The sequence below is a fragment of the Harpia harpyja genome, chromosome 3, assembly GCF_026419915.1.
Source record: "Harpia harpyja isolate bHarHar1 chromosome 3, bHarHar1 primary haplotype, whole genome shotgun sequence".
Lineage (NCBI taxonomy): Eukaryota > Metazoa > Chordata > Aves > Accipitriformes > Accipitridae > Harpia > Harpia harpyja.
Genome location: NC_068942.1, coordinates 55,451,779 through 55,476,936, shown reverse-complemented (window position 1 = coordinate 55,476,936; position 25,158 = coordinate 55,451,779). Strand labels below are relative to the sequence as shown.

Below are 25,158 nucleotides of genomic sequence, written 5' to 3'. Positions count from 1 at the left end.
AAAGGATGATTTTTCATCTTTAACTATGTAATAGGGCTTATTTTGTATGTTTTTCCTGCTATATTTTTTCTACATTTATTAAAAAGGTACACATGCCTTGAAGAGGCAGTGGCTAGATCATGAAAATACCCACAGAGTTGTCATTGTGCTGATAAACGGAAGAGTTAAAAAAAAAAAAATTAAGTACACATTTTAAAATTCAAGCATATTATACCAAGACATATGTTCTAACTAATAAAGCAGCAGCAGAAATTCTTTTCCTATAGAACATCAAAAAGGCAGATGTTTTCATTTTTGTCTTTGAGATTATAAAAAAGTGTAATAATTGTGCAACCACTTAAGATTCAACACTAACATTTACATTAAGCATTCAAGAAATACATATTTAGCTCATATGTGTTGTTAACTATAAATGTGCACAATTAAAAAAAAAAACGTGTACGATTTGACGTGCTTAGGTCTTAACAAAAAAATAACAACTTCACCTCATATCGCAGAACACTGAGTTCCTTGCAAGAACCCCTCAAATGAAGCTGTATGCTTCTTTTTCAATTCTGTGTAACTGTGTTGATTTGGAGTTGGCAATCTTTTCCTAAGTTCCTCATTTACTTTTGGATTAGCTGAAAATATAGAAGGTTATTAATATCAAGAAATAGGTTTCTGTCAATGAAGCCATTTCCCTACATATTGCACAAAAAGGTTCATAATAATTGCAGTATTTTAATAAGATATTCATATAGCAAGACATGAAGAAAATACGGTATTTAATAACCTCTGGAGTATTTTAAAACATGTCTTAGGGCCTTAATGTGCCTAGTAATATACTATTTAAAACCATAATTTTATCCCTCCACAATATACAGTCATTCTTCCTCGCCATTTACCCAGCTAATGAATGCCAGCAATTAGTAAAATGTAATCCCATTGCACAATCATTTTAATGCTTTTAGCACTCAGAAAAGTAAACACCAAATTAATACTGCTCAAGCCATATCAGATCCTAGTTGGAAGCAAGCAATTATAGTTCAGCTCCTCAGGTGTAATTAAATGATTGGAATGATTTAGTTCCATAAATGCAAGTTAATTCATAAGCAAGCAACAAATATACTGGGAGTAATTACAAGAAACATTGACAGTCTAAGCAGGGCATGTGCCTTCATCTACCTGATGTAGGAAAATGCTGCCCTCTCCTGGAAATAATAAACTATGGCACAGGAATAACGAGACAGATGTTAAGAGGCTCATTTTACAGATTTTGCATAGGTGAAATATGTTCTGCTAATTAATAGGAATTTTCTTGTTAACACATACAGAAAATAAAAACATTGTTGATATCAGATTAAGGCAACCTATCGATCAAAGCCGAACCAAAAGACCTTTTGGGGCTCCCTAGGGTTTGCAGTATTCTTTCCCTATTATTAGAAATAAAAATGTTAGTAAACAGAACAACAAAACTTTCCATACACTAAGTATGTAAATCGGTTGTTGTGAACACAAACGCTGCAATAGGTATCTAATGTATACACAAAACTTACATATCATTCAAGATGTACCTTTACAGTAGGTACTTCAAACATAAGGTATTTTTAGAACCAAAACTTGTTGAACCATCATTATTCAGACAGTGTTAAACTTTGCCACATCAACAACAACCAGAAGCTGGCCATGACGGTTTTCCCAGAAGGAATCATCAGAAAAATTAAATACAGTTATTTTAAAGCTTTGCTTTAGTTCAATTTGAAGACAATCTGTTAATAATCAATCTGTCTAATAATCAAAAGAAATTAAAGCTGGAGATTAAAATAAATTATACTGGTAGACTGAGACAAAACTGAAAATACAAAATGAAACTGTAAACCAAAATCTAGAGTTAATTTTAAATCTAGAGTCAATTTCCTTATTCACTATCTATTTATTCAAGCTGCGTTAGTGTTAAGACTACTACTTGAACATCATGAAAAGAAAGCTAAAAAAAAAAAATTGTCCTTATGTGTTGAATATAATATGCAATAGTTACATAAAATTCACATGAAATATTTAAGTATAAAACCACCTACAAATAGGAATAGAAATTAACCAGTATCTTCCTACTAATGAAAGAAATCCCAGATCTACCTATTTGGCCCTCTACAGAAATAACAAATGCTTCCCAGTGCTGCATATAGCAACATGGGAGAAAAATCATACACTGTGGTCAATATGTGACTATTTTCCACCCAGAGAAACCAACTGTAAGAAAGCTCGATTCAGAAGCACCTGATCCCTGTAAAAGCCTGAAATTGTTCTTTATTAATAGTACTTTGGCATCAAAATATTTCTTTGTTCCAGATCTTGGTGTATTTCAAAACAAACCCAAGCGGTACATAAATACCTTCACTGTTACTTTACCTACTATGGAAATGAAATAAGTTATTTTAAGATGTCATATTATTAAAAGTTTAAAATGTACAGCACATTTGCTTTGCCCTTTGATGTCACAGTCCTATTTTTCTATTCAAATCTTGTACACTGTAAGTTAATTGCTTTTGGAAACTACTTATTATTCATGTAAAAATTAATGTGCCAATGTGTTTAAATCCTTTTAAATGACCATTCATGCATCTTTCTTCTTTAAGTACCAATGAAATCTGTCAAAGATATCAATGCAAGATGGTCTTAGAGAAAGTTCTAATAAAGATTTTTTCTGCTAACATAAGATTTTCATTTTCGTCAACTTTACTTAAATTCCATTAATTTTTTAAGCTGCTTTTAATAAATTCACAAGTAAAAAAAATTTAGGCTCCATAGTCTGTCATTTGTGTTCCAGCTGACTTTATGAATATTAATAACAGTGTTATCCTGATTAAATAGGCTTCATATAAAATCCCTGTGAATCCTATAGCTCAGACATCTCATTTTTCCAACTCTTTATGAATTTGGATTCAGACATTAAACTGGAAAAAACCTTAAAAAACAGATTCAATGGTACATTTGTGTACCCTTAAGCAAAAAATTAGATGTTCTAATGATTCAAATAATTAAAATTGATAGACTACATATTGAGATTTCAGGCTTTCTGTAAACATGCAACATATTTTAATGAAAATGTCAACACTTCACAGAATAAAGGATTAAGAATCTATTATAAAATAATAATAATAATGTCTGTCCTTCTCCTTACCTTAAACAACAGATGATATGATCTTAACTCTTCATATATGGAGTGCTGATTTGCATAAGTATTTCCTAAAGAGAAAGAAATTAGTGGATGCTTAATTACATAAGCATACACATGAAATACACGAACATTGTAGCTTAGCATGGGCGCCCAGTGAAAAACAGCATTAGCTTTTAATTGGTTTATATTTCAGCAAAAACAACCTTTTTCTAAAGAATGTCAAATCAAAGCACACAGGAAATTTTAACATTATCGTACGAGACTCGTGCAGTCACAGTTTCAAACTGTCAACTTCTTTCCACGCTTATGTGTTTGAATTATTTACAACTATAACAGGTAAAAATGGAAAATAAAGCTCACTGCACTGCCTTCACTTTTTTATATAGTGCTAACTAAACTTACTACTTCCTCATTCATTCGGGGATATATTCTGCAAAGATGGCCATCAAAATATTTTGCCTTCCAGTACCTTGAAATATGAATGGATTTTAGGAGAAAAAAAACCCTAAACAAACTAATGGCTTATTCAAAAGGATGGCATTTCAGTCCCAGTTCTAATTACTCACCAACACAAACACTTAATAGGAATTAAATAAAAACAAGAGGTATATAAAAACAACACACATTTGGAAGGTAGGAAGCATACAGTGCTTTACTTGTGCAGTTCTGAATAGCTTTTATTACAGCTGTGGCAGTATTTCCACTTTCAGAGGAAAAAACCTCCAGAGTGTCTGCAGAATATATATCATACAAGGGAGCACCCCACAATAACACCAACTTTCAACCGTCTGAACAGTGATGTTGACCCAAGGTATTTAGATTAGTGACAGTCTGCTGTAGCTACCAACACCTTCCCTCCCTGGGCAGGAGATCTGGAAGTCCATTTTCTAACCTGGAGTTCCCCACCCCAGGGAACTGAAAGGCTGTTGACACCCTCCCACATGGAGCCCTGATGACTGCAAACCCCCGTTCCTTGGTCTTGCCTTGACAAGTGTTGAAGACAACTACTGCATCATGGCCTTAGCCACTGTGACAGGAAGCAAACGTTTGCTGGTGTTGACAGAATTCACCTCTTCTTCACAAAAAGTCCTCAGGTCTTGGGAGAGTTTTTCCACAAGGAGGGCTACCCCACCTGCCCGGCCTCTGGTGGCACAAGAGGCCAGTTCCCCCCACTCCTTGGACCAGCACTGAGCCAGTCTTTGTTCCCCTTAATTATGCAGTTGACAGTTGCCATTGACAGTGCAGGGATGGAGCTATGTAAGAGAGGGAACACCATATACTTTATGGATAGGGAAATAAAGAACAAATTTTAGTATTATTTTCATAAGATTAATTAGATTACCAGGTTGTTCTAAAATATCCTGAAACGTTTTGCCTCAGGGCAAGCTAAACTAAAAAACTTAATTTAAGAGGGTACACTACATAAAAAAAGTTACCTTCTAGAAGCATTTCCTAGGGAACAAACAGACAGCTTGCTTAGCCCAGGTGGATGCCAAGTTTTGATGCAATGATACACTCCTCCACAAAAGTGTCACATTTCCTCTCTACCTTAAGAAACTTTATGCCAAATCAGAAATCTAAGACAACTCAAAATAAGTTAAAGTTTCCTTTGGGCAGTTATAAAAATAGTAGTCAAAGAATAAATAAATGTCAATAAATAGCCACTTCAAATATTTGTCAAATGGGGAATAACACCCATCTGTTAGATACCTGAAAGCTGTAAAATGAAACATACTTTGATATTTGATTACAGAGGTACTTATTTTATTGTATTCTATTACTTTTATATGCTTTTAAATATAAATAGTTGTCCTGGTTTCAGCTGGGATAGAGTTAACTGTCTTCCTAGTAGCTGGTACAGTGCTATGTTTTGAGTTCAGTATGCGAAGAATGTTGATAACACTGATGTTTTCAGTTGTTGCTCAGTAGTGTTTAGACTAATGTCAAGGATTTTTCAGCTTCTCATGCCCAGCCAGTGAGAAAGCTGGAGGGGCACAAGAAGTTGGCACAGGACACAGCCAGGGCACCTGACCCAAACTGGCCAACGGTGTATTCCATACCATGGGACGTCCCATCCAGTATAGGAACGGGGAAGTGGGGGCAGGGATTCGCCGCTCGGGGACTGGCGGGGTGTCGGTCGGCGGGTGGTGAGCAATTGCACTGCGCATCATTTGTACATTCCAATCCTTTCATTATTGCTGTTGTCATTTTATGAGTGTTATCATTATCATTATTAGTTTCTTCTTTTCTGTTCTATTAAACCGTTCTTATCTCAACCCACGGGTTTTGCTTCTTTTCCCGATTTTCTCCCCCATCCCACTGGGTGGGGGGGAGTGAGTGAGCGGCTGCGTGGTGTTTAGTTGCTGGCTGGGGTTAAACCACGACAATAGTTCATGCAAAATATTCTGCTTCTTTTTAAAAGAATATAAAACATAGGCAAGCGGATTAACCCCGTAAGTGGATGAATGCAGCATGAGTAGTACTTCGAATTTAAAACTCCAGCACTGCAACAAAGACTTCAAGATTTTGGTTTATAAAAGTAACTGCATTATCTGGAAGCTTGATAAAAACATCTTCCCAGAGGGCAGAGTCATGTAATAATCCCTGGCTTTTCTCCCCCTCCCCTACTGATTCTTGGCCCAAAAGGAGATGAGACATTTGCAGCTGGTTCCAACTAACCTGCATAAATCAGAAAAGACAAAGAGAACCAGGGCTCAAGCATTTTTACTCTGTTCCTGCAGCAGCTTCTTCACATAGTCATTAAAGAATTTGCATCTGATGCTTTTAATGATGGCATACACTAAGTCAAAGAGCATCATTCTCTATGTCATGCTTTTGACAAAGGCAAGAGAAAAGGCATAAAAATGCAGTTTCAACTAGTTTACAATAGGTTTTACCTATTCCTGAATTAAATTTAATTGGATAAAGGACATGTGCTTTTCTCTTTATTTTTTCTCCCTAATTTCTGCTATTAGTCCAGTGTCTTCCAGGCTCAGTTTTCTCTTTATGCATACCAGGAAGTGGTTTATATGCATATTAGATCACAGATAGACCCATATCTCCTTTTCTCCCCTCTGTTATATTCTCTTCCCCCCATTAACAACCAAAATAACTATCTTCGTTTGTATTTTATTTATTAAACAATCTTCAGCCTGCTCTGTTCTCTTCTTTCCCAGTTTTTAGCTGTCCTTTCTCCTCCATTTCTTTTCTTTTGCCTTAGTTTTGTCTTCTCTTTGACAATAAATGCCTTTTCCTTCTCCCCCTGCCCGCCACCTCTTTGAAATGTAAAGAAAACTGCAGAGGATCTTGTCAAAGACTGTGTCTCCTTTTTTTCCAGCTTTTTCTCATCTTGGTGTGCATTCTGTAAAACAGCTTTCTTCTGTGACGCCTCCATTAACATTATTTTCACTCTGATAATGAAACTGTGATATGCTTTGGTTAAGTGTGGAACAACCAATTCATTTAGCCATCCTTCAGCTTTGTTGTAAGCACTTCACTGGTCTTATAACTCAATTATTATATATCAAGTAGGCAGCCAGATCTCCATTTCTAAACAGTTTACAACCAGACTGTGATTTCCATAGCCTTTAAGGATAAATACATATATTTTAAACTAGCTGTTGTCTTATCTGGAGCCAAAAGAATATTTAATAGAATATTTTAGTAGAATCAGCACTACATGGTGGTGAGTACTACCTGCATATTATGCTCTGTTGACAGGATCATAGCCAGCAGACAATGGGAAGTGATTAATCCCCTCTATTTGGCACTTGTGAGATCACATCTGAAGTGCTGTATCCAGTCAGACCCTCTCATGGATATCCTGAAGCAAGTCCAGCAGAGAGCCATCAAAATGATTAGGGGTCTGCATCACATGACTTATGAGGAACCTGAAAGGCTTGAGTTAGTTGGTTTTAAGGAGAGAAGGCTAAAGGGGGGTTTTATTGGGTTTTAGCTGCCTTGTCAGCAAACACAGAAAAGACAGAGACAGATTCTTCTCTTGGAGACAAGTTGTAACACAGAAAACTCTGAGAGTTATTGGTAAGAGTTTTTTCACAGTGAAGAAGGTCATTGCAACAAGTTGCTGGATACAGAATCTCCATTGCTGGAGATGTGCAACACTCATCTGGATATAGCAACCTGATCTAACTTTGGAGACGGCCCCATTCTGAGCAGAGGTGTGAACTAGACCTGTATCAACAGGTCACTTCCTGCCTACCTATTTTATTATTCTAAGGATTGCAATAAAACAAACCCACCAGAACTAGCATTCCTACAATACACTAAATTCTGGGTTGCTTTCTGCTTTACAGGGTAGGACAGCAGAGCAGGGAAAAAAAACCAACACAAAACCACCCAGCAGTGAGGCACAACCAAAGATGACCCATGCTGCAGCCAGGCAGAATGCCAACAGGGAAGAAATGGTGCAACAGCAGCAGCAGCACAGCAGTTTGAGCACTACTTGTCTTGAGCACCCCATTTTTTCCAGTTTGCTACATCACTGGATGGTGTGGTCTTAGGCCAAATGTCAAATGCTGGTTTGCACACCATCCTTCAGTAAACCAAAACTGGACCACTGATACAGATATTTCACCTGCCTTTCTGAAAGCATTTGCCTCAAGGCCCGCAAAATCCACCCCCCTCCCAAACTTAAGTCACTGTGACTAAAGAGCTCCAAAGCTAACTATGGAAATGACTCAAGAAACATTTGAGTCTATAGTGCTTATGTTTGAACAATTCATTGTATAGCATATTCAATATCTTGAAATTCCCAAATCCCCAAATCATAATTTCTTTTATCACAGAAATAAGTTGCGAGCCTAGACTTTACCATAAAAGCAAAAATAAAGTCACAGAACATTATATGCCCATAAAAATGAGAAATGGTAACTTAGTGCCAGATTCATAAACCACTAGTGTAAGTAATAGCATTAAGCAGAAATGATATTTCTCCCACCAAAAGCATTCCAATTTAATTGTTCAGCTGCCTTCACAGAAAGAAGGAAGATCAAACAGGGACTTAGTGAAGAAAAGGCGGCAACTAACCACACTGAAGCAGAAAAAATCAGTTTATCCAGCCAACTCACATTTCTCAAAGTACCTTCAAATAGTGCCATTTTTCCTGACAGCAAATGCACTAAAAATAAAAAGCATAAAGGCTACAAACAGTGTGGATATTGGAGCCTGACCAAGAACTATCACAAGCACTGAACATGCGGAGGCCTGTCAGAAACGTGCCAACCTTTCAAGACCCAGTCCTGTGCGTTGGGACTGAGAGGGGCCCATCGGTCTCTTGCAGGGAAATACAGCCGCACCGGTTACGTTATCTGTCAGACTGTTTTGAACAGCATGAAAACACAATGCACCTCCGCTTTTGCCATAAACCAACATATCCAGCGCATTGGTTCTACCCCAAATTATTTGTCCAGTCAAATTCAACAATATACACTTCAGCTGCAGAAGAGAATCACATGACCTGAAATTTCACAAGCTAAAAAGAGCAGAGAAATAGAACACTGACTCCAGATCAGCCAGATTTGTTCTTCATAAGAAAATTAACTAAGCTGTCATTTTCTTAGATGACTCTCTGAAGAGAAAGCTATCCTTTAACTAAAAGCATAATTTCTCCCTAAACTATGCTTGCACAGCAGTAAGAGCATTGAGCATATAGCATTGCTCAGGTGTGAACACAGACATACATTTTGACTCAATAAACATGTAGTGTCTCCTCAACTTCTGACTTTTTTTAAATCTAGCTAGTTTTTTAAAACTAGATCCATTACATAGTGCCTTCATTGACTATGAGTAGTAACTTCATCCCTGTTAAGTGAGAAGTGGAGGGAGTTACAGAGGAATGGCACACTTCAGGACATGTGTCCAAAGACGAGCAACGAAGCTGGTGAAGGGTCTAGAGCACAAGTCTTACAAGGAGCAGGTGAGGGAACTGGGGTTGTTTAGCCTGGAGAAAAGGAGGCTGAGGGGAGACCTTATCGCTCTCTACAACTACCTGAAAGGAGGTTGTAGCGAGGTGGGGGTCGGTCTCTTCTCCCAAGTAACAAGCGATAGGACAAGAGAAAACCGCCTCAAGTTGCGCCAGGGGAGACTTAGATTGGATATTAGGAAAAATGTCAGGCATTGGAACAGGATCCCCAGGGAAGTGGTTAAGTCACCATCCCTAGAGGTATTTCAAGGATGTGTAGATGTGGCACTTAAGGACATGGTTTAGTGGTGAACTTGGCAGGGTTAGGTTTACAGTTGGACTTGATGATCTTAAAGGTCTTTTCCAACCCAAACAATTCTGATTATATGATTGTTACACTCTAACAACATTTCAGAGTGTTTTCAGCACCTATGCATTGGCTGTGTGCTTTACATGCTTAACATGTATGATATATAACATGCCCTATCATGAGCTGTTGCTTATTTAGGTATGATTAGCAGGCTAGTGTTTTTAGAAACTTAATCCAGATGCTTCCCTGAAATTTACTGCTATATCAAAGAAACCTGAAGGCCAATACAATTTAAAATAGCAAGCTACACATCCAGAAATGGTCTTGGACCATCAGAGAAGAATCAGATATTCTGAGGTGGGCCAGAGCTCAGTGAGAACTGGAGATGAGTCAGTGAAATTAAGTCTGTTTGGAATGTCCAGAATTTAATGGAAGCTCAAATCAACGAGGCTAAACCTGCAAACACTCAGCACCATGGAGTTGTTGCACTGCTTCCTGTTCTTGCACCAACAAAGGAGGGTACAAGATTAAAGGGGAGTCACCATTGACTCCGAGTCAGTGCCAGGCAGCTGGGAAGAGAAACTACAACACACACACAAAAAAAAAAAAAAAAGGAAAAAAAAAAGAGGCATTAGCTAAAGTTAAAGAAGTTTAGATCATCAGTCACATTATCACAGACATTTCTGACAGTGGATCGATCTCCTTGCCAAATTTTAAGAAAGCAATGCAAAACATGACCCCATACCAGCTTCCCAATCAAACTGCTGCAATATTTTTGTTTACATGAGGGAAAACAATATATTTATCCTTTAACCCTAGTTTGGAAAATATCCCAAACCACCTCTCAGCTGAAACTTACAAAAAAAAAAAAGTCATCTTCACCCAGTAGGAAGGAAATGCCTAGTGTGAAAAAAAAATCTCAATCTAAAATGTTAGTTACAAACAATGGAAAACTCAAGAAAAAAGGTCTTCCAAAGAAAGGTGCAGGACAACTTTAAGCATAGGCAGAAAAATCAGATGGCCTGTAATGAAAGCTCTGTCATTTCTGTTCTTGACTATTTCATTGGTTGAAGCAGTTTGTTTTTTTTTTAAATATGCATTTGAACAAGTAGATCATTCTTGTTCCTCAATCTTGTCATTATTTATGATATACAACACAGGGAATAAAGAAGTTGGACAGACTTCTTAAAAAAAACATTTACTGGGTTTTGAATAAAGACCATTTTAAACCCATTAAAGGTCATTTTAAGCACATTATTCAGCCAAAACCATGAAAGTAATTTACATTGAAGAAGCCTTGAAGAATTCCTCTGAGAACATAACCTACAAAGAGGTTCATATAAGTTGAGGGTTACACAACTGACAGAATAAGTTCTTATTAGGGGTTCTGAGCCTTAAAATCAGATTCTTTCCACACAGACAAAAGGAAGAAAAATTTCTGGAAAAATTCAAGACCTAGGATTATCTAGCCAGTCTCAGCAAGATTATTCTCTTCAGTTTTTTGTAAAAAGAAACTGATGGATGTTCTCTTCTTTCTTGCAACCTCATCATAAATTCAGATATCTTGCATTCATTATTCCTTGATTCATCAAGCTACATTAGTGTTTTCATTGCCAAAACACTTGACACCAGGGGTAAAAAGAAGAAATTATGTGAGGTTGCAGAGAGCTGAGGCAGCAGCTAAATCTTGGCCCCATACCAGTTATTCCTGGGTGGAGCGAATGAGCTCTAAATCCACTTACTAGACGAAGGAGGAAAAATCCTTCCTTAGCACTTCTGAAACCCAGGCTTATACTGATGACTGCTTTCCTTTGCACATAATTGTGCTGAACAGTTTGAGGCTTGTTTGTCAGATGTTCTGGGTGTTACAAGTTGCACTGCTTGGCATCACTAAAAAATAAAAATAAAAAAATCAAGACTTTATAGCTACAGAAGTATAGATAAAACCCAAGATTAAAAAAGGGAAAATCTGGCCAACAGCTCAAACACTCAGAACAACTCTGAAGATATTCTTGGACATTGTGAAGCTGCAAGATTTGTAGACTCCAGAGTTTTACCTCCCCTTTCATGTTGAAGGAGCATCTGACAAAGTTAGGTACATGCACCAGGATGGCTTCTGTGCCTAATCATAGCACTAGAAAAACTCCTGAATAGCTTCCTATTTCACAGTCAAACCGGGAGCAAAGAAGAGAGAAAGTCTTCTGGAACATTTCTTAAAACACATTATGAATGAAGGCAACTTTGTTTTACTGTTGTGCTTTCATGACTCTCTGCTGTCAAAGGCAAATCTTAACATGTTCAGACTTCAATGTTAAAAAAAGGCGTAACTTTTCTGATAGTTATGCCATTTTGACACTGCTTTCCAAGTGGTCTTCAATATTCTTCTTTTAAGTTCTTCACGACTTTAAAGCCACAACATCTAAACAATTATTTCCATTTGTAAAAACTTGTGCCAGTAAGTCACAACCCTCTTGTGTTTTCTTCTTAACTAAAGGACGTATTTCACTGTGCTCAGTTTTTCAGCTGGATTGCATCTGCTGAGCAGACTGGTTTGGAAGAAGAGGTATGACGGAAAGGTTGCAGGTTTTGCCATAACTTAGCTTATTACAATATGTTGCTCCTGCCTGAACAGAGTGAAGTGAGTTTAATTTACTCATCACACTGAACTTCACTGATGTGTAAAATTATTTTTGTTTTTATCGAAGATACTCACTAAAAAAAAGCTAAACCTCAGGAGAAGGTAGTTTAGTACTTAAAAGGTTTTCTACAGTGCTTTCAGGACAGGTTGAAAAAAAACACACCTACTTTCAGACATCCATTAATAGACACCTCCCTAGAAACCTGTTTCTCAAGACATTCGAGAAGCCCAGAGACCCTACAACTAGCAAACTCATGCTCCAATCACCTTATTTTTTTAAACAGATGAGATACAGTTTGGATGACATTAGATAATTTTTATGAACTCCTTTATAACTGGGGTTTAACTTTAGTCTAAACGAATTTCTATAGCAACTGGAACAAAATTTTGCTTTTATTTACAGTATTGCACTCCTGTATTAGTAAACAGTGACACTTTTACATAGAATTGTATTACACAGAATTACAGTTAAAAAAAAAAAAAAAAGTCCATCACTGGGTTGTTTGTATTACATGTGGGATTTTTAAGAGCTGCAGATGTACAGACAATTCTTAATTTCCCTGATCTCTTTAATGGACTGAATGGCTGTATTATTGGAAAGAAAGTGTAATATGTAATACTAAATGGGTTCTCAATAAAACATCTGGTTTGATTTTTTTTTTTTTTTGGTAACTTTTAAGATAAATTTGGAAGTGTATATTACACCAAGTAGAAAACAAGCTACTGGGCAGATACAACTGGAGGGGAACCTCAGTATGATAGCAGCATATGCTATTTTTAGTAAGTTTTCTCTCGTAAGTGCAAGGCAGTGAATGTTTGCCAAAAGAATTTTACATCCAGGAGGGTTTTTGAAATATGAAAGATACTTTTAAACTATGAAGAGAATTATAATTTTTGCCTAATATTTAGTAACCTTCAGATACTGTAATTCCACTTCAGATCCTGGAAAAACATTCTGGAGACAAATATTAGTCTACCACTGGATAGTGAAGAGGAGGAACAAAATTACATTTCAAGGGGAAACTGTTTTAATTAGAGTTACCTTGTACACCTGCATAGCAGTCACCTTCAGTACAGTGTGAGAAAGTGTTACACCCCACAACCATGTTTACTCTTGCTACCATCAAATTCTGAGTCCATAAAGCAAGAAGCTGAAGTTTGCTCTCAGTCATATTTATATCACCCTACGTTTATGCTACCGTAGTGCAGAAAACTAACTTAAATACCCTTAACTGGTTGACTATACATCCTAGGATAACAGTCTTGATACATCTATTGGACCTTAATCCGTAACATTTATGACAAAGGAATCCTTCATGGGTGCTCCATTCTTTTATACTGTCTGGGTGCCATGGACGAACTAGTGGACTGGGTCCATGAAAGATCCTGACAGAAATTCCATTGTATCAAAAAATGGAAGTTGAGTCTATTCTCACAGGGAGCTGCATTTCCATATCTGTCCTTCTGCAGTCCAATCGATCTTTGCCATTTGGAAAGAAAGCCTGATTGCAGGAGAGGCAGACGTCAGTGATCTGATCACCAGCCCAGCAAATGAAAGCTGCTGAGCTACTGCCTGTGCAGAAGCTTACCAAGTGCTGTACTAGAACTTCACACTTGTTAAACCATTTGGTACGCAAAACCCTTTACGTTAAAGCCTACCTGACAAACCAAAGATCAGATCCTGACCCCGCCACAGTGGCCTTTCCTTTGCCAAAGCAGAACAAGTTACAAGCTTACAAACAAACTACAACTTCTGCAGAAAACAAAAGACCATTTGTAATCCTCAGTGCTTGCCTAGAGAAGCTGTTTAGTGACACCAGATCAGCACCCTAGGGCTGTTGAGTCACTACTCATTGCCACTACTCTCTGATGTGATCTAACTCAGGTAACAGTGGCAAGTTACTGACCTCAGTGACACTGGTACTTTGTCAGAAGCCCAGAAAACCTGGAATCTGTAACAAGCAACAGATGTAGAACTCACTGTTTCTGTATAATAAGGGCAGCTGATCAAGACATGTTTTGGAAGCCAACACTTCTGAAAAATGTCCAGCTTGACAAAAGTCTTGCCAGGTCTAGTAACATTTTTTGTGAAGTGGATGCCATGTCGAGAAGTCTATTTCTTATTGCCCTAGAACTCAAAAGCTCCAATACGCTACCTTATGGAAAAACCTGTCACTGAATGTTACAGCTTATTTATTAAATATTTGTGGTAGGATGAATGGCAGTCATTTCAGTTAGCTACCTACCTGTTTCAAATCTCAGCTTGCAATTTGGTTACTTAGAGGTTGTCTCCTTCTTTAGTTCAGACTGACATAGAGGGTCAGCTGATGTACCCGAGACTGAACCACCTCCCTGCAGAAAAAAATCATCAACAGCGTACATTCTCCATTTTATTGACCTGCCAAATCTGAAAAATAGTTAAACTTCCTTCTCTTCAAGACATACCAGAGATCCAATTCTGGATAAAATAAGCCTTCTTGATAGAAGATGCTCCTGATAGGAAGCAATTTATTACAGAAATGTATTCTTAAATCATGGGCTTCATCATCTGCATAGCATTTGGATCCCATCAACTACATCTCCAGCACACACAAGGCCGTCTGAACAGGGCAATCTAATTTCCCAATGTTACTGCAGCAATAGTTCTGTTCTCACCCACAGACCTCAAGCAAGTTTTGCATTAATCTCTTTTTAACAAAGACATGTTAATTTGGCTACAGGTATGTCCTGGTTTCAGAAACCAGGACAAGGTAATATCTGGGAGGATGCTGACAGTGTTAATACCTACTAACTCCTTTGAAAACCAAAAATACTCAAAGCTCTAACATTATAATGCAAGTAAAGAACGTATAGTAGGAAAGATTGTGCTTATCAGTTTCATTTTATTCACTTGGTATTTTCAGCAGTAGTAACGTGTTTTGCAAGTGAAGGGTTTTCCACTTACTGACCACGGCATTCATCAGGACCATACTGTGATTTATATTGAGAATTCCAAGCCTTTATCTGATCCTATAAATAAATATAAAATACATAAAACAATTATCCTAGTGTAAAATTGAATTTTATCTCTCTGTAACCAGCTTTTGTCGGCGCTACATGTTTCTATGTTTGAATACAAGTCAAAATTAATAATAGGTATAATTTATTTTCTGACTTTTCATTATCTTGACATTTTAACAATTTTTTTTTTTAACATACTCAGGCTTTAATTTTATCTAGGGCTTCAACCCCACAGTTCCTTTTTAGACACATACAATGTGTCTTTCAGAATATCTGTTCAAGGCATAAGCCTGCTAGAAGAACATATTGGCCATTTAGCAGACCAAAAAACAGTATAAAGAAATAACAGGATTTTATAACAAAAGAAAAACACCAGATTAGGAGAGAAAATGTAGCATTGCATGTAAATGACAGAAAAACACCTATTAGAAGAAATCACAAGTTACAGTGAAGAATTAGAAGTAGAAAGTAGAGTTCTGAAGTTGGTGGTTCTGGAAAATTATTAACACAGAGCTTAGGGTTTGTTTTGTGGTTTTGTTTTTTAAATAGCTGAAAAAGATAACCAAGGAAGTCTTTTTCCTATTAAAGCGCAGCCACGACTTTATGTGAATGCCATAGCATTAGCAGTTTAATATAGAGATTAGTCTAACCTGAACATGAGCCTTTCAGTGGTTCATGAAAAATCACTTTACCAAACAATTTTTGGGGCTTAAATATAAATTATACAAATGCATCAACCTAATAGTTTACTTTCTTTTCTTAGCGCAATTAACTAACATCACTTCAACTAACCATCCCAATGTTTTACTACCTTAGACATACATATGCCGACTTCAAAGAAAGTGAACTGCGCCTCAAGTTCTCACTACCACACACGCCCAAGTATACTTTGTATGCAAGTGCTATGGATTACACAGAAAATTTGTTTTAAGGAAAGCAAAAGGCTCAGAATTAGAAGTCAGGGAGAAAGAAAAGAGGAGGGGAAGAGGAAAAAGGGCAGCGATGAGAAGAAAAAAAAGGCAAAAGAAAAAAAAGGCAAAAGAAAAAAAAGGCAAAAGAAAAAAAAGGCAAAAGAAAAAAAGGCAAAAGAAAAAAAAGGCAAAAGAAAAAAAAGGCAAAAGAAAAAAAAGGCAAAAGAAAAAAAAGGCAAAAGAAAAAAAAGGCAAAAGAAAAAAAAGGCAAAAGAAAAAAAAGGCAAAAGAAAAAAAGGCAAAAGAAAAAAAGGCAAAAGAAAAAAAAGGCAAAAGAAAAAAAAGGCAAAAGAAAAAAAAGACAAAAGAAAAAAAAGACAAAAGAAAAAAAGACAAAAGAAAAAAAGACAAAAGAAAAAAAGACAAAAGAAAAAAAGACAAAAGAAAAAAAAGACAAAAGAAAAAAAAGACAAAAGAAAAAAAAGACAAAAGAAAAAAAGACAAAAGAAAAAAAAGACAAAAGAAAAAAAAGACAAAAGAAAAAAAAGACAAAAGAAAAAAAGACAAAAGAAAAAAAAGACAAAAGAAAAAAAGACAAAAGAAAAAAAGACAAAAGAAAAAAAGACAAAAGAAAAAAAGACAAAAGAAAAAAAGACAAAAGAAAAAAAGACAAAAGAAAAAAAGACAAAAGAAAAAAAGACAAAAGAAAAAAAAGACAAAAGAAAAAAAAGACAAAAGAAAAAAAAGACAAAAGAAAAAAGACAAAAGAAAAAAAGACAAAAGAAAAAAGACAAAAGAAAAAAAGACAAAAGAAAAAAGACAAAAGAAAAAAAGACAAAAGAAAAAAAGACAAAAGAAAAAAAGACAAAAGAAAAAAAGACAAAAGAAAAAAAGACAAAAGAAAAAAAGACAAAAGAAAAAAAAGACAAAAGAAAAAAGACAAAAGAAAAAAGACAAAAGAAAAAAAGACAAAAGAAAAAAAGACAAAAGAAAAAAGACAAAAGAAAAAAGACAAAAGAAAAAAAAGACAAAAGAAAAAAAAGACAAAAGAAAAAAAGACAAAAGAAAAAAAAAGACAAAAGAAAAAAAAGACAAAAGAAAAAAAAAGACAAAAGAAAAAAAAAAGAAAAATTTCTTTTCTCCAAGGTGGCACATGTGCAACAAAAGCAAGGAGCCCAATTCAGCCACAGTACTTGTACACAAACACACATGGTAAAGCATGAAAAAACATGAAAAAGCATGAAAAGAGATTTTGATGAATAAATATGAAGAATGGCACAGCTATATGGGCTGATAGCAAAATTGCCACTTTCCATACAGGGCAAGCAGAAGTCCATGACCATGGCTACTCTGCACAAAGCCAGACTGGCCACACCAGTGCCACATGAGCACTGGCAGTGGAATTCCTTCATGTCTGCAGCAAACAAAGCTGTTCACTGGGCCTTTGTGATTAGAGGAGGAATGTCGTAACCATGGTGGTCTAGACTGCTACGAGTAAAAACAACACATCCCAAAATGAGTGGCCCTTGGTCTGAAGTGGCTGTGGTCAGGATGAGGCATGTTTAGGAAGTAGTCCCTCAAATACCTTGTGATAAACGCATGTGGAGAAAATAACACAAAAGAACACTGTAGTTAACTGAATAAAAGGTTAAAGAAAATAAACAATATTTTTGCAGCTTAGCATTTATGTGTGAACTGCTGGTGCAACTCAATGCTTGACAGAAAAGCTATGAGGCTTTTGGTAGCTTGACAAGGCAATCTACAAGCTTGAATGAAATGTTCAGCTTAAGGAATTAGAATAAATCTGATGACTGATGTGCTACTGAACGTGACAGACTGTCATCTGTTTTAAACAGGATCTCTGTAGGATGTACTGAAAGCAATTTTCTTCCATTACCTTAAACATACTAAGACTTTTTCCAATGAATTCTGGCTAATCTATTAAGACAAAAGATCTTTGCAAACTCTTGCCATTTCAATAAAATAATGAAATAACCATTTGGTTTATTTGCATTATGACACTGCTGACACTGTACTTCTGTGATTAATTTACATCCAGTCCACAAAAGGATACAACAAAAACGATTACTCTTACTTCCCAAATTAACTATAAAACTATAAGATACAAGCAATAAGTGATTAAAGCAGCTTGTCTAAGCCCTAATCATAGAGTTTCATATAGAGAAATATCAAATTGCTTATCTGCTATCATTCTTAATTGAGCCAGGAAAACATTCTAGTAGTATCTTTTTCATATTATCAGCAGATTTTATACAAAAACAGATACAGGTGTTCTTCAATAGCTTTTTAAAAATCAAGAAAAAACTGATCAACAAAAGTCCTACAGTGAAATGGTACTGCAACAGATAGCTAGGGAAAGATTAAAAACCACAAACTCTAGTTTTAATCTGGCCAAATCCTAGAAAACAGTTGAAAATCCTAGCACATTATTTTAAATACATACACAGACACACTTATATAAACAATGTAAAATAAGATAAAAACCTTTGGGAATATCCTTCCTCTGCCAGACTGTAAATAGTTCCTATAGAAATTACTGACGTGCTTTACCATCTCCTTATCCTAGAGATAATGACTCAAATCTGTCCTACAAACAAAAAATAAGGAAAAAGGGATTTTGTGACATCCACCTGGAATCTGTGCCTTAGACATAAGGAACAGGCAAAACTGCTCATTGGTGTATAAAGAGCAGTAACATCAGTTTGAACCACACTGCATTTACAAAGCTGAACAGGGAAGCCAGCACAATTCCCCAGCTTGTACAATCTGCTTTCAAAGGGGAATAAGAATCAAACCACCACCAAAGTCATTCAACTTTCAGAAAAGGCTACGTGTCACAGGTGCACACCATTTAAGATATTTTAACTGTTGGGTGAATTTCCCTCTTGGTTGGTTGATTTATGTTCAACTAAAATTTCATACCACACCTCTCTAAGAACAGAACAGTCCATACTGTTTAGCTCATAAATGTCAGTATTAGACCAATTTACCTTGCCAGTTTCCCTTACTGCTATACAAGAGTAGCACAATTAGTGATAATTAGCCCAGCAGGAAACCTGTTTCTAGGCATGGGCCAGATTGCAAGTATATACCACATATATTTTACAGCGAGAACAGAGAATTAGCGTTTTGAAAGATGCTTTGCATTAGAGCTAGTGAGCTTATGTGTCTCAACGAACGTTAAACACAGAATATTAAAGCTTTGCCCAATCCTGCTGCTAAGATGCAAATGTAAGCCATAAAAAGTTCAAGGACCTCAGTCAGAATAGTTTTGCATGTAAGACTGCAGTTGTCTAGGTGTCCTGCCTCCCCCCCATTTGCACTCAGAAACCACTCAGACCTCAGAAGACCAACAGACCTTTTTCAATCAGTTGCTATGTTATAGCTGGTCAATACAGAAGATCACAAGCCTCTGCACAACCTGATGATTTGTTCTGTGTTTTGCAGGAGTTCTTTAAAGGGCTCAGTTCCCATAATCTCCTTCCCGACTCAATGTAACCTGTTAACAAAAAAAACTATAGCAGTGATGAAACCTCATGCTACAGGCAACTATCAATAGGTCTTTGAGGTACCCTATACTGTCAGGAGAAAAAATCTATGACTTCTGCTTATATCAGAGTCAGAAATTAATCTGCTTCAGTTACCACCTGAGATCTTTTGGATCAAGAGAAAAGAAACCAGAGCCTAGAAGCTCTGATTCTTCCCAAAGCTTTTCACAATTGCTAGCTCTACATTTCTATCATCTTCCTTGGGTCAAAACATCAGACCTCACTACAACCTCTGCTATTCAACATGTGTTGTACTTCCCTGCTAAATGCTTCAGGCACTACATAAAATCTATCAAAAGAATCAGGTGCTGATACATAAGGAATGTTGAACACACACAGAGGTGGTCTCCACTTTCTTCAGGGCAACTGCCAAATTCAACTGATGCATCAAGCACAGAAAAACATTTATCACTCATCTTTTCATGATGTTCTCCATGTACTGGCAGGTGCAAGACTTGGTGTTTCTGTGTTTTGTTTTTTTTAAAAACATTTTAAGGCCAAGTTTACGAAGGCTTGTCTTTTTTTCTCCCCACCTTTTAATGACCAGTAAACCCACCCTGTTGATTCTGCCATTCATTTCATGTTTCATACAAGATTATTAAGCTCCTCTTTTGCTTCTAAGGACAAACATTCATTGGAATGTAATTTTCTGGACATTTGGTCTTTTCAGCTCTACCCTGTATTTCATTAAAAGCTTCACTGTCAAACTTTTCCTGAAAAAGCTCAACTCCTCTCCAAAGAATGGGTTCCTTTAACAAGATCATGAGCTAAAACTTTGTAACCATTCCCTAGAGGGGGGAAAAAGCTTGTTTTTATAAACACTTAAGTCAAGTATTTGTATTCTTCTACAGCTTCCTTTTTGTGCTAATATCACTGCCTCTGCTAGTAACTAAATAAAAATTCAAAGAACACAAAAGCATGACCCCTCTAATGATGCCTCAAAATTAAATGGCATGATCATTCTCAAACAAACCAAAGACGGCTTAAGATACATTGTTAATGCCAAATCTACATGCTGAAACTTCGTTGGTATGTGAAAAGTCATTGTCGTGACCAACTGCTGCATACAAGTCAAATTTCTTCCAAATTATTAAAGAAAAGTTGGGAGCGGACAGAGCTGGCCCAAACTGGCCAAAGGGGTATTCCATACCATATAAGTCATGCTTAGCAACAGAAACTGGGGTAAAGCAAGAAGGGGGTGTGCGTTTTGTCTTCTGAAGCAGCTGTTGCTCAGAGACTGGCTGGGTATTGGTATGCTTGTGGGTGGGACATGGTGAGTGACTATTTGCATCTTTTTTGCATTTTTTTTTCTTTCTTCTTTTTCCTTTGCTTATTAAAATGTCTTTGTCTTGAACCATGAGTTTTCTGCCTTCTGCTTTCCCTATTCTCTCCCCCATCCTGCTGGGGGTGGTGGCGAGCAAGCAGCTGTGCGGGTCCTTAGCTGCTGGCCAGGGTCAACCCACCAGGCGACTGTTTTTCTTTTCTCCCTCCAATGCACAAGGATGTTCATAGTTGTGGTTTGTGTTTGGTTGTTTTTTAAATGCACTGAAACAGTAACAAGCTGGAATACTGTCTAGAGCTCCCTCTCCAAAGTGCAACAAATACTTGGGTTTGAATGACTGGAGTGCTGTACTACAGTTTGCTATGTGCCATGTGAAAGAAAATCCCTAATTTCATTTTTGCAAACCATAAGCAAAAGTGACTACTAACCATTAAAACAAATAAAGCAAACCAAATTATACCATTCCAGCAGAATGCTAACTCAGTAATTTATTTTTGACAAATGCTTTCACAATCTCACTTTTAACCCCATTCCCTAACATCTGAACACCGGTTTCACGTGCATAATGAACAGCAGGCAGAAACACATTTCCAAAGATTATTCAGATTGCAACTTAGCTCAGTATTCATATAGTCATCAGACAAATCTGCAGGCTTTGAGAATGACTTCATTTTTCCTTTGGGATATAAGATACTGTACAGGAGTGTTACTGCACAGAAATATTAGTCAGAGCAAGAACACCGGGGACCCACACCCCTCCCACTGTTTTGAAATGTAAACATTAAGTCACCTAGAATTTCAAATAAGAAATGCAGGGTACATGTTATACAAATTGTGTACCTGTTACAATGACAGAATAATCCTAATCTGGCAGATTTTTCAAGTATATATTTATTGGCAGAAACACAACAAAAAACCCCACAACAATAATAAAAACTTACTACCTCTTCTTATTTCTAAAACATTATCCTCCTTTCTCCCTTTAAAATTAAGAACATTTTCAAATAAAATTAGCACCTTGCTATTTAGGAACTGTTCTCACACTATCTCATCTATTCGACACTATCGTCGAAATTAGCGTATCTCTTCTACACACAAAACCGCATCAGGTAAACTTATTTCTAAAGAAAGTTGTTGCAACTTGCACATTCTTCATAGTTTTACAAGCAGCCCACACAGATATCAGCAAACCAAGCCCACTGTATCAGTTAGTTGAACTGCATAACACAGCACTGGGCTGAGGGTGTGGACACACACCATGCAAAATAGGGCATATGCAAGATTAGCTACTGCTGATTTTGAATTTATGAACTGCACTATTCAACAATTTCAATACTCAAAAATATAGTTTCAAAAGGATCAGCAGTTAGCATTAGCGAGAAACAAAAATACAAAACCAAATCCCAAAACTTACATTTGAAAAGCAAATTCTTCTGCCTTGTAAGTTTCTTAAGAGCTTCCCACAGGCCCTGTTTTTGATGCTCTCAACCAAGATTTGCCTAACAACAAGCAGTTGACTCGGAAATTAAGTGTAAAGGGAAAACGCATGGCATACCAGACGAGCTGTCATACTTGGCAGTGCTCTAGAACAGATCAGGGTATTTCACCCAATCACCTGGCCCCCACAAACACCGCAAAACTGTCCCTAAGCATCTCAGCACATGGTCACTGCCTTGACTTTCACAGCTAATACTAGACATTTAATTTTAAACCCGTGTTCATTTATTACATATGAATAAAACATATTACGATACATGCTCAAGAAGCCCCTCCTGCCTGGCTCTCCCGATAGAGAGGCTGCAAGTACACCCTGCAGCCTTTTTAAAGCTGGCTGTTGGCACAGGGCTCCATCTACCGGTTTGGGATCCTGCACACCCAGGGGAAGAGCAGGTAGGAAAAAAATTAAAATCTCAACAGCTATTTCACATCTCCATTTGCTAATAAGATCAGGATATTCAGAAAACACTACTGGTTCAGAAGAAAACAGTCAACCAAATACATGCACTCACACATGCTAGGTGGAAACAGTTGTATGTATATGAAATTTTTTACTATCCTTTAATATCTGTAAAATGTATCTAAAAAACTGCTCTAAAGAACAAACATATGACTATATACTCCCAATCCAGATGTAAAGCTTTATTGCTCTTTCTTAAAGCTAGGAAATAAGCAAACACAGATAACTCAAAAAAATTACTGAAAATTAATTGCATAATATCTGCACAGTTTAAGGCATTAAAGGTGGTTGTCTTTTTCCTTAAAAAAGGGAATTCCTCAAACATACAGAAGCAAAAAAGTTTCAGTAGGAGACTGCCATCAGTTTTCATCAAGGGTATTTCTGCACTGTAGCAACTGCAGCTCATGCAGCTATAGTATGTCTAACATTAAAGATTAATTTGGCAACTGCTGTCATACGCAGCATTTCTCAAACTGAGCCCTTGCCTTACTAACCCCACTCTGCCTTCAATTCACATTTGGTACTGAAAAAGAGCAGTATCTTTTCCTCCCCAGGACCCTCTGTGCCCATCAGCCAAGCCTGCTGAGCTCAGGCTGCAGAAGAGAAGCTGGAACAGAAAGCAGCAGCAGTGCTACCACTTCTGTGCAGCAGTTCAGGTAGTTACCTGAGCTTGTTTTGAACAAGCTTACTGTGGTGACTGCAGAGCAACAGCTGAGAAATTAGATAGTGCCTGCCCAAGCAGCAATCACATCTAGAGGTGGCAAGGGCCAACAAATGGCTGACTAGTCACCCCAATTCTTTTCTCCAAGGCATGTCTAGCAAGATCAGCAGCTAACTTAAGACCTGGAGCAAGAAAAGAGACAGTGCAGGAAAAGGACAGTGAGCTCCACAACTCCTCCCCACGTCTTTTCTTTAACCACCCTGCCCCACACTCAACGCCATGTTGAAGGCAGCTAAATGGTGCTCAGTACTGTCAGAGGCACAAGAGCGATGGGGTCAGGGTAAGGGAACCATGGAAGTATCCACATCCCTCACAACCATACCTATACATAGGAAAATGCGAGAATAATTTAGCCAGGAACACCTGCAAACAACCAACAGATGGTCACAGCAAGAAGGCAGGAATGGAGCAAGGAGTAATAAAACCCAGGCACTATGGAATATCCTACAAAGCAGGGAGAACTGGTGAACAAGGACACCAGGGAATTCATGCAGCTCCTCCTGGGGCTCAGTTTTCCCAATTTAGCTTGTCGCCCTAAAATGACAGTTGAAGAGACTAATGGACAAAATCTCCTACAATGAACTTGCATAACACCACAGAATGAGAACAGAATGCTGCCTTTTTTCTTTTTTATTTTATCTTGAAGGAAAAGCAAAATTTAAACCTTGAAGGTGGCTTTTCACTTGCTAAGTTCAAATTTTAATCAAAATGCATTTTACAAATACAACTGAGCAGAACTATGGGGTTGCTGATGTCTCTTTAAGAAACAATGACATCCATGCAGGGTACACTTGAGAAGGATATAGGTGTGGAACTACATCCTTTTCCATCATACATAGTCAGATGCAAAGAGAAAAGTTTAACTTCAAGATTCCTGTGGTCTAATGAAAATAAATACCATTACAAACAGATCCAAGATACAGACTTATTAAATACTGTTTGTTTTTCTTCAGATACAGATCATGGGAACTGAGATATTAACTACTTCAAGACTAATTTTTATTCTACCTTAAACTGTTTACACTGTCAGCAAGCCTATGGTATCCTGACAACTAGCAGAGGAAAAAACAAAAAAGAAAAAGTGGAAAAAAGTCAACTAGCATCTGTGAAAACATATTTAAATTGGTATCTGAGTATTTGATTGTCCTACTTTGATTACACTGAGCAATTGAATGTCTATGATACAACGTTTATCACTCATCTAGTAATATTTGTGATAAAGAAATTCAAAATCAGAACACATTTTTGTAGCTCTACAAAAAGAGCTACAAAACATTCAACAATTCTTAAAATTGTGGTGGGTGTTTCACAGTGCCTCATTACAAGGAAGGTACCAAGAAGCAAATCGGTCATACAGTGCTTAAGTCAAACTTCAGACAAGGAAAACCACATGCTAATACTCTGCTGTAACAGAAAATGGAAGAAACTGCCTGTATCTGTGCACAAGTACAAGCACACTATAGAAAAACACAATGAAAAATCCTGCTCTGTTTCTCATGCTTGTATCTAAAAATTTGCATAACCAAGTTAACACATTCTCACCTACTGAGCACCTAATGTTGCAAAATCCTATAGAACCTGAAGTTTTATTTACTTGAACGTGACCAGAAGGACAACACATTGAGCAACAGAATCTTAAAGCAAGTCCAACTGTAAATCAAAGAAACCTGAAATTAAGAACTGTACTTGAGAA

At 37.0% G+C, this 25,158-nt stretch overlaps 1 protein-coding gene across 3 annotated transcripts in view; it reads right to left on the bottom strand.

Moving 5' to 3' along the window:
• MIPOL1 (mirror-image polydactyly 1) overlaps nucleotides 1-25,158 on the bottom strand; it is a 197,533-nt gene that overhangs the window by 160,373 nt on the left and 12,002 nt on the right. For all 3 annotated transcript variants that reach the window (XM_052782649.1, XM_052782648.1, XM_052782647.1), the window contains 2 exons: nucleotides 3,161-3,225; nucleotides 486-620 (listed from right to left, as the gene is read on the bottom strand). In XM_052782649.1, coding sequence (XP_052638609.1) covers nucleotides 486-490 — 5 coding nt within the window. In that variant the 5' untranslated portion in view covers nucleotides 491-620; nucleotides 3,161-3,225. The remainder of the gene's footprint in view (nucleotides 1-485; nucleotides 621-3,160; nucleotides 3,226-25,158) is intronic.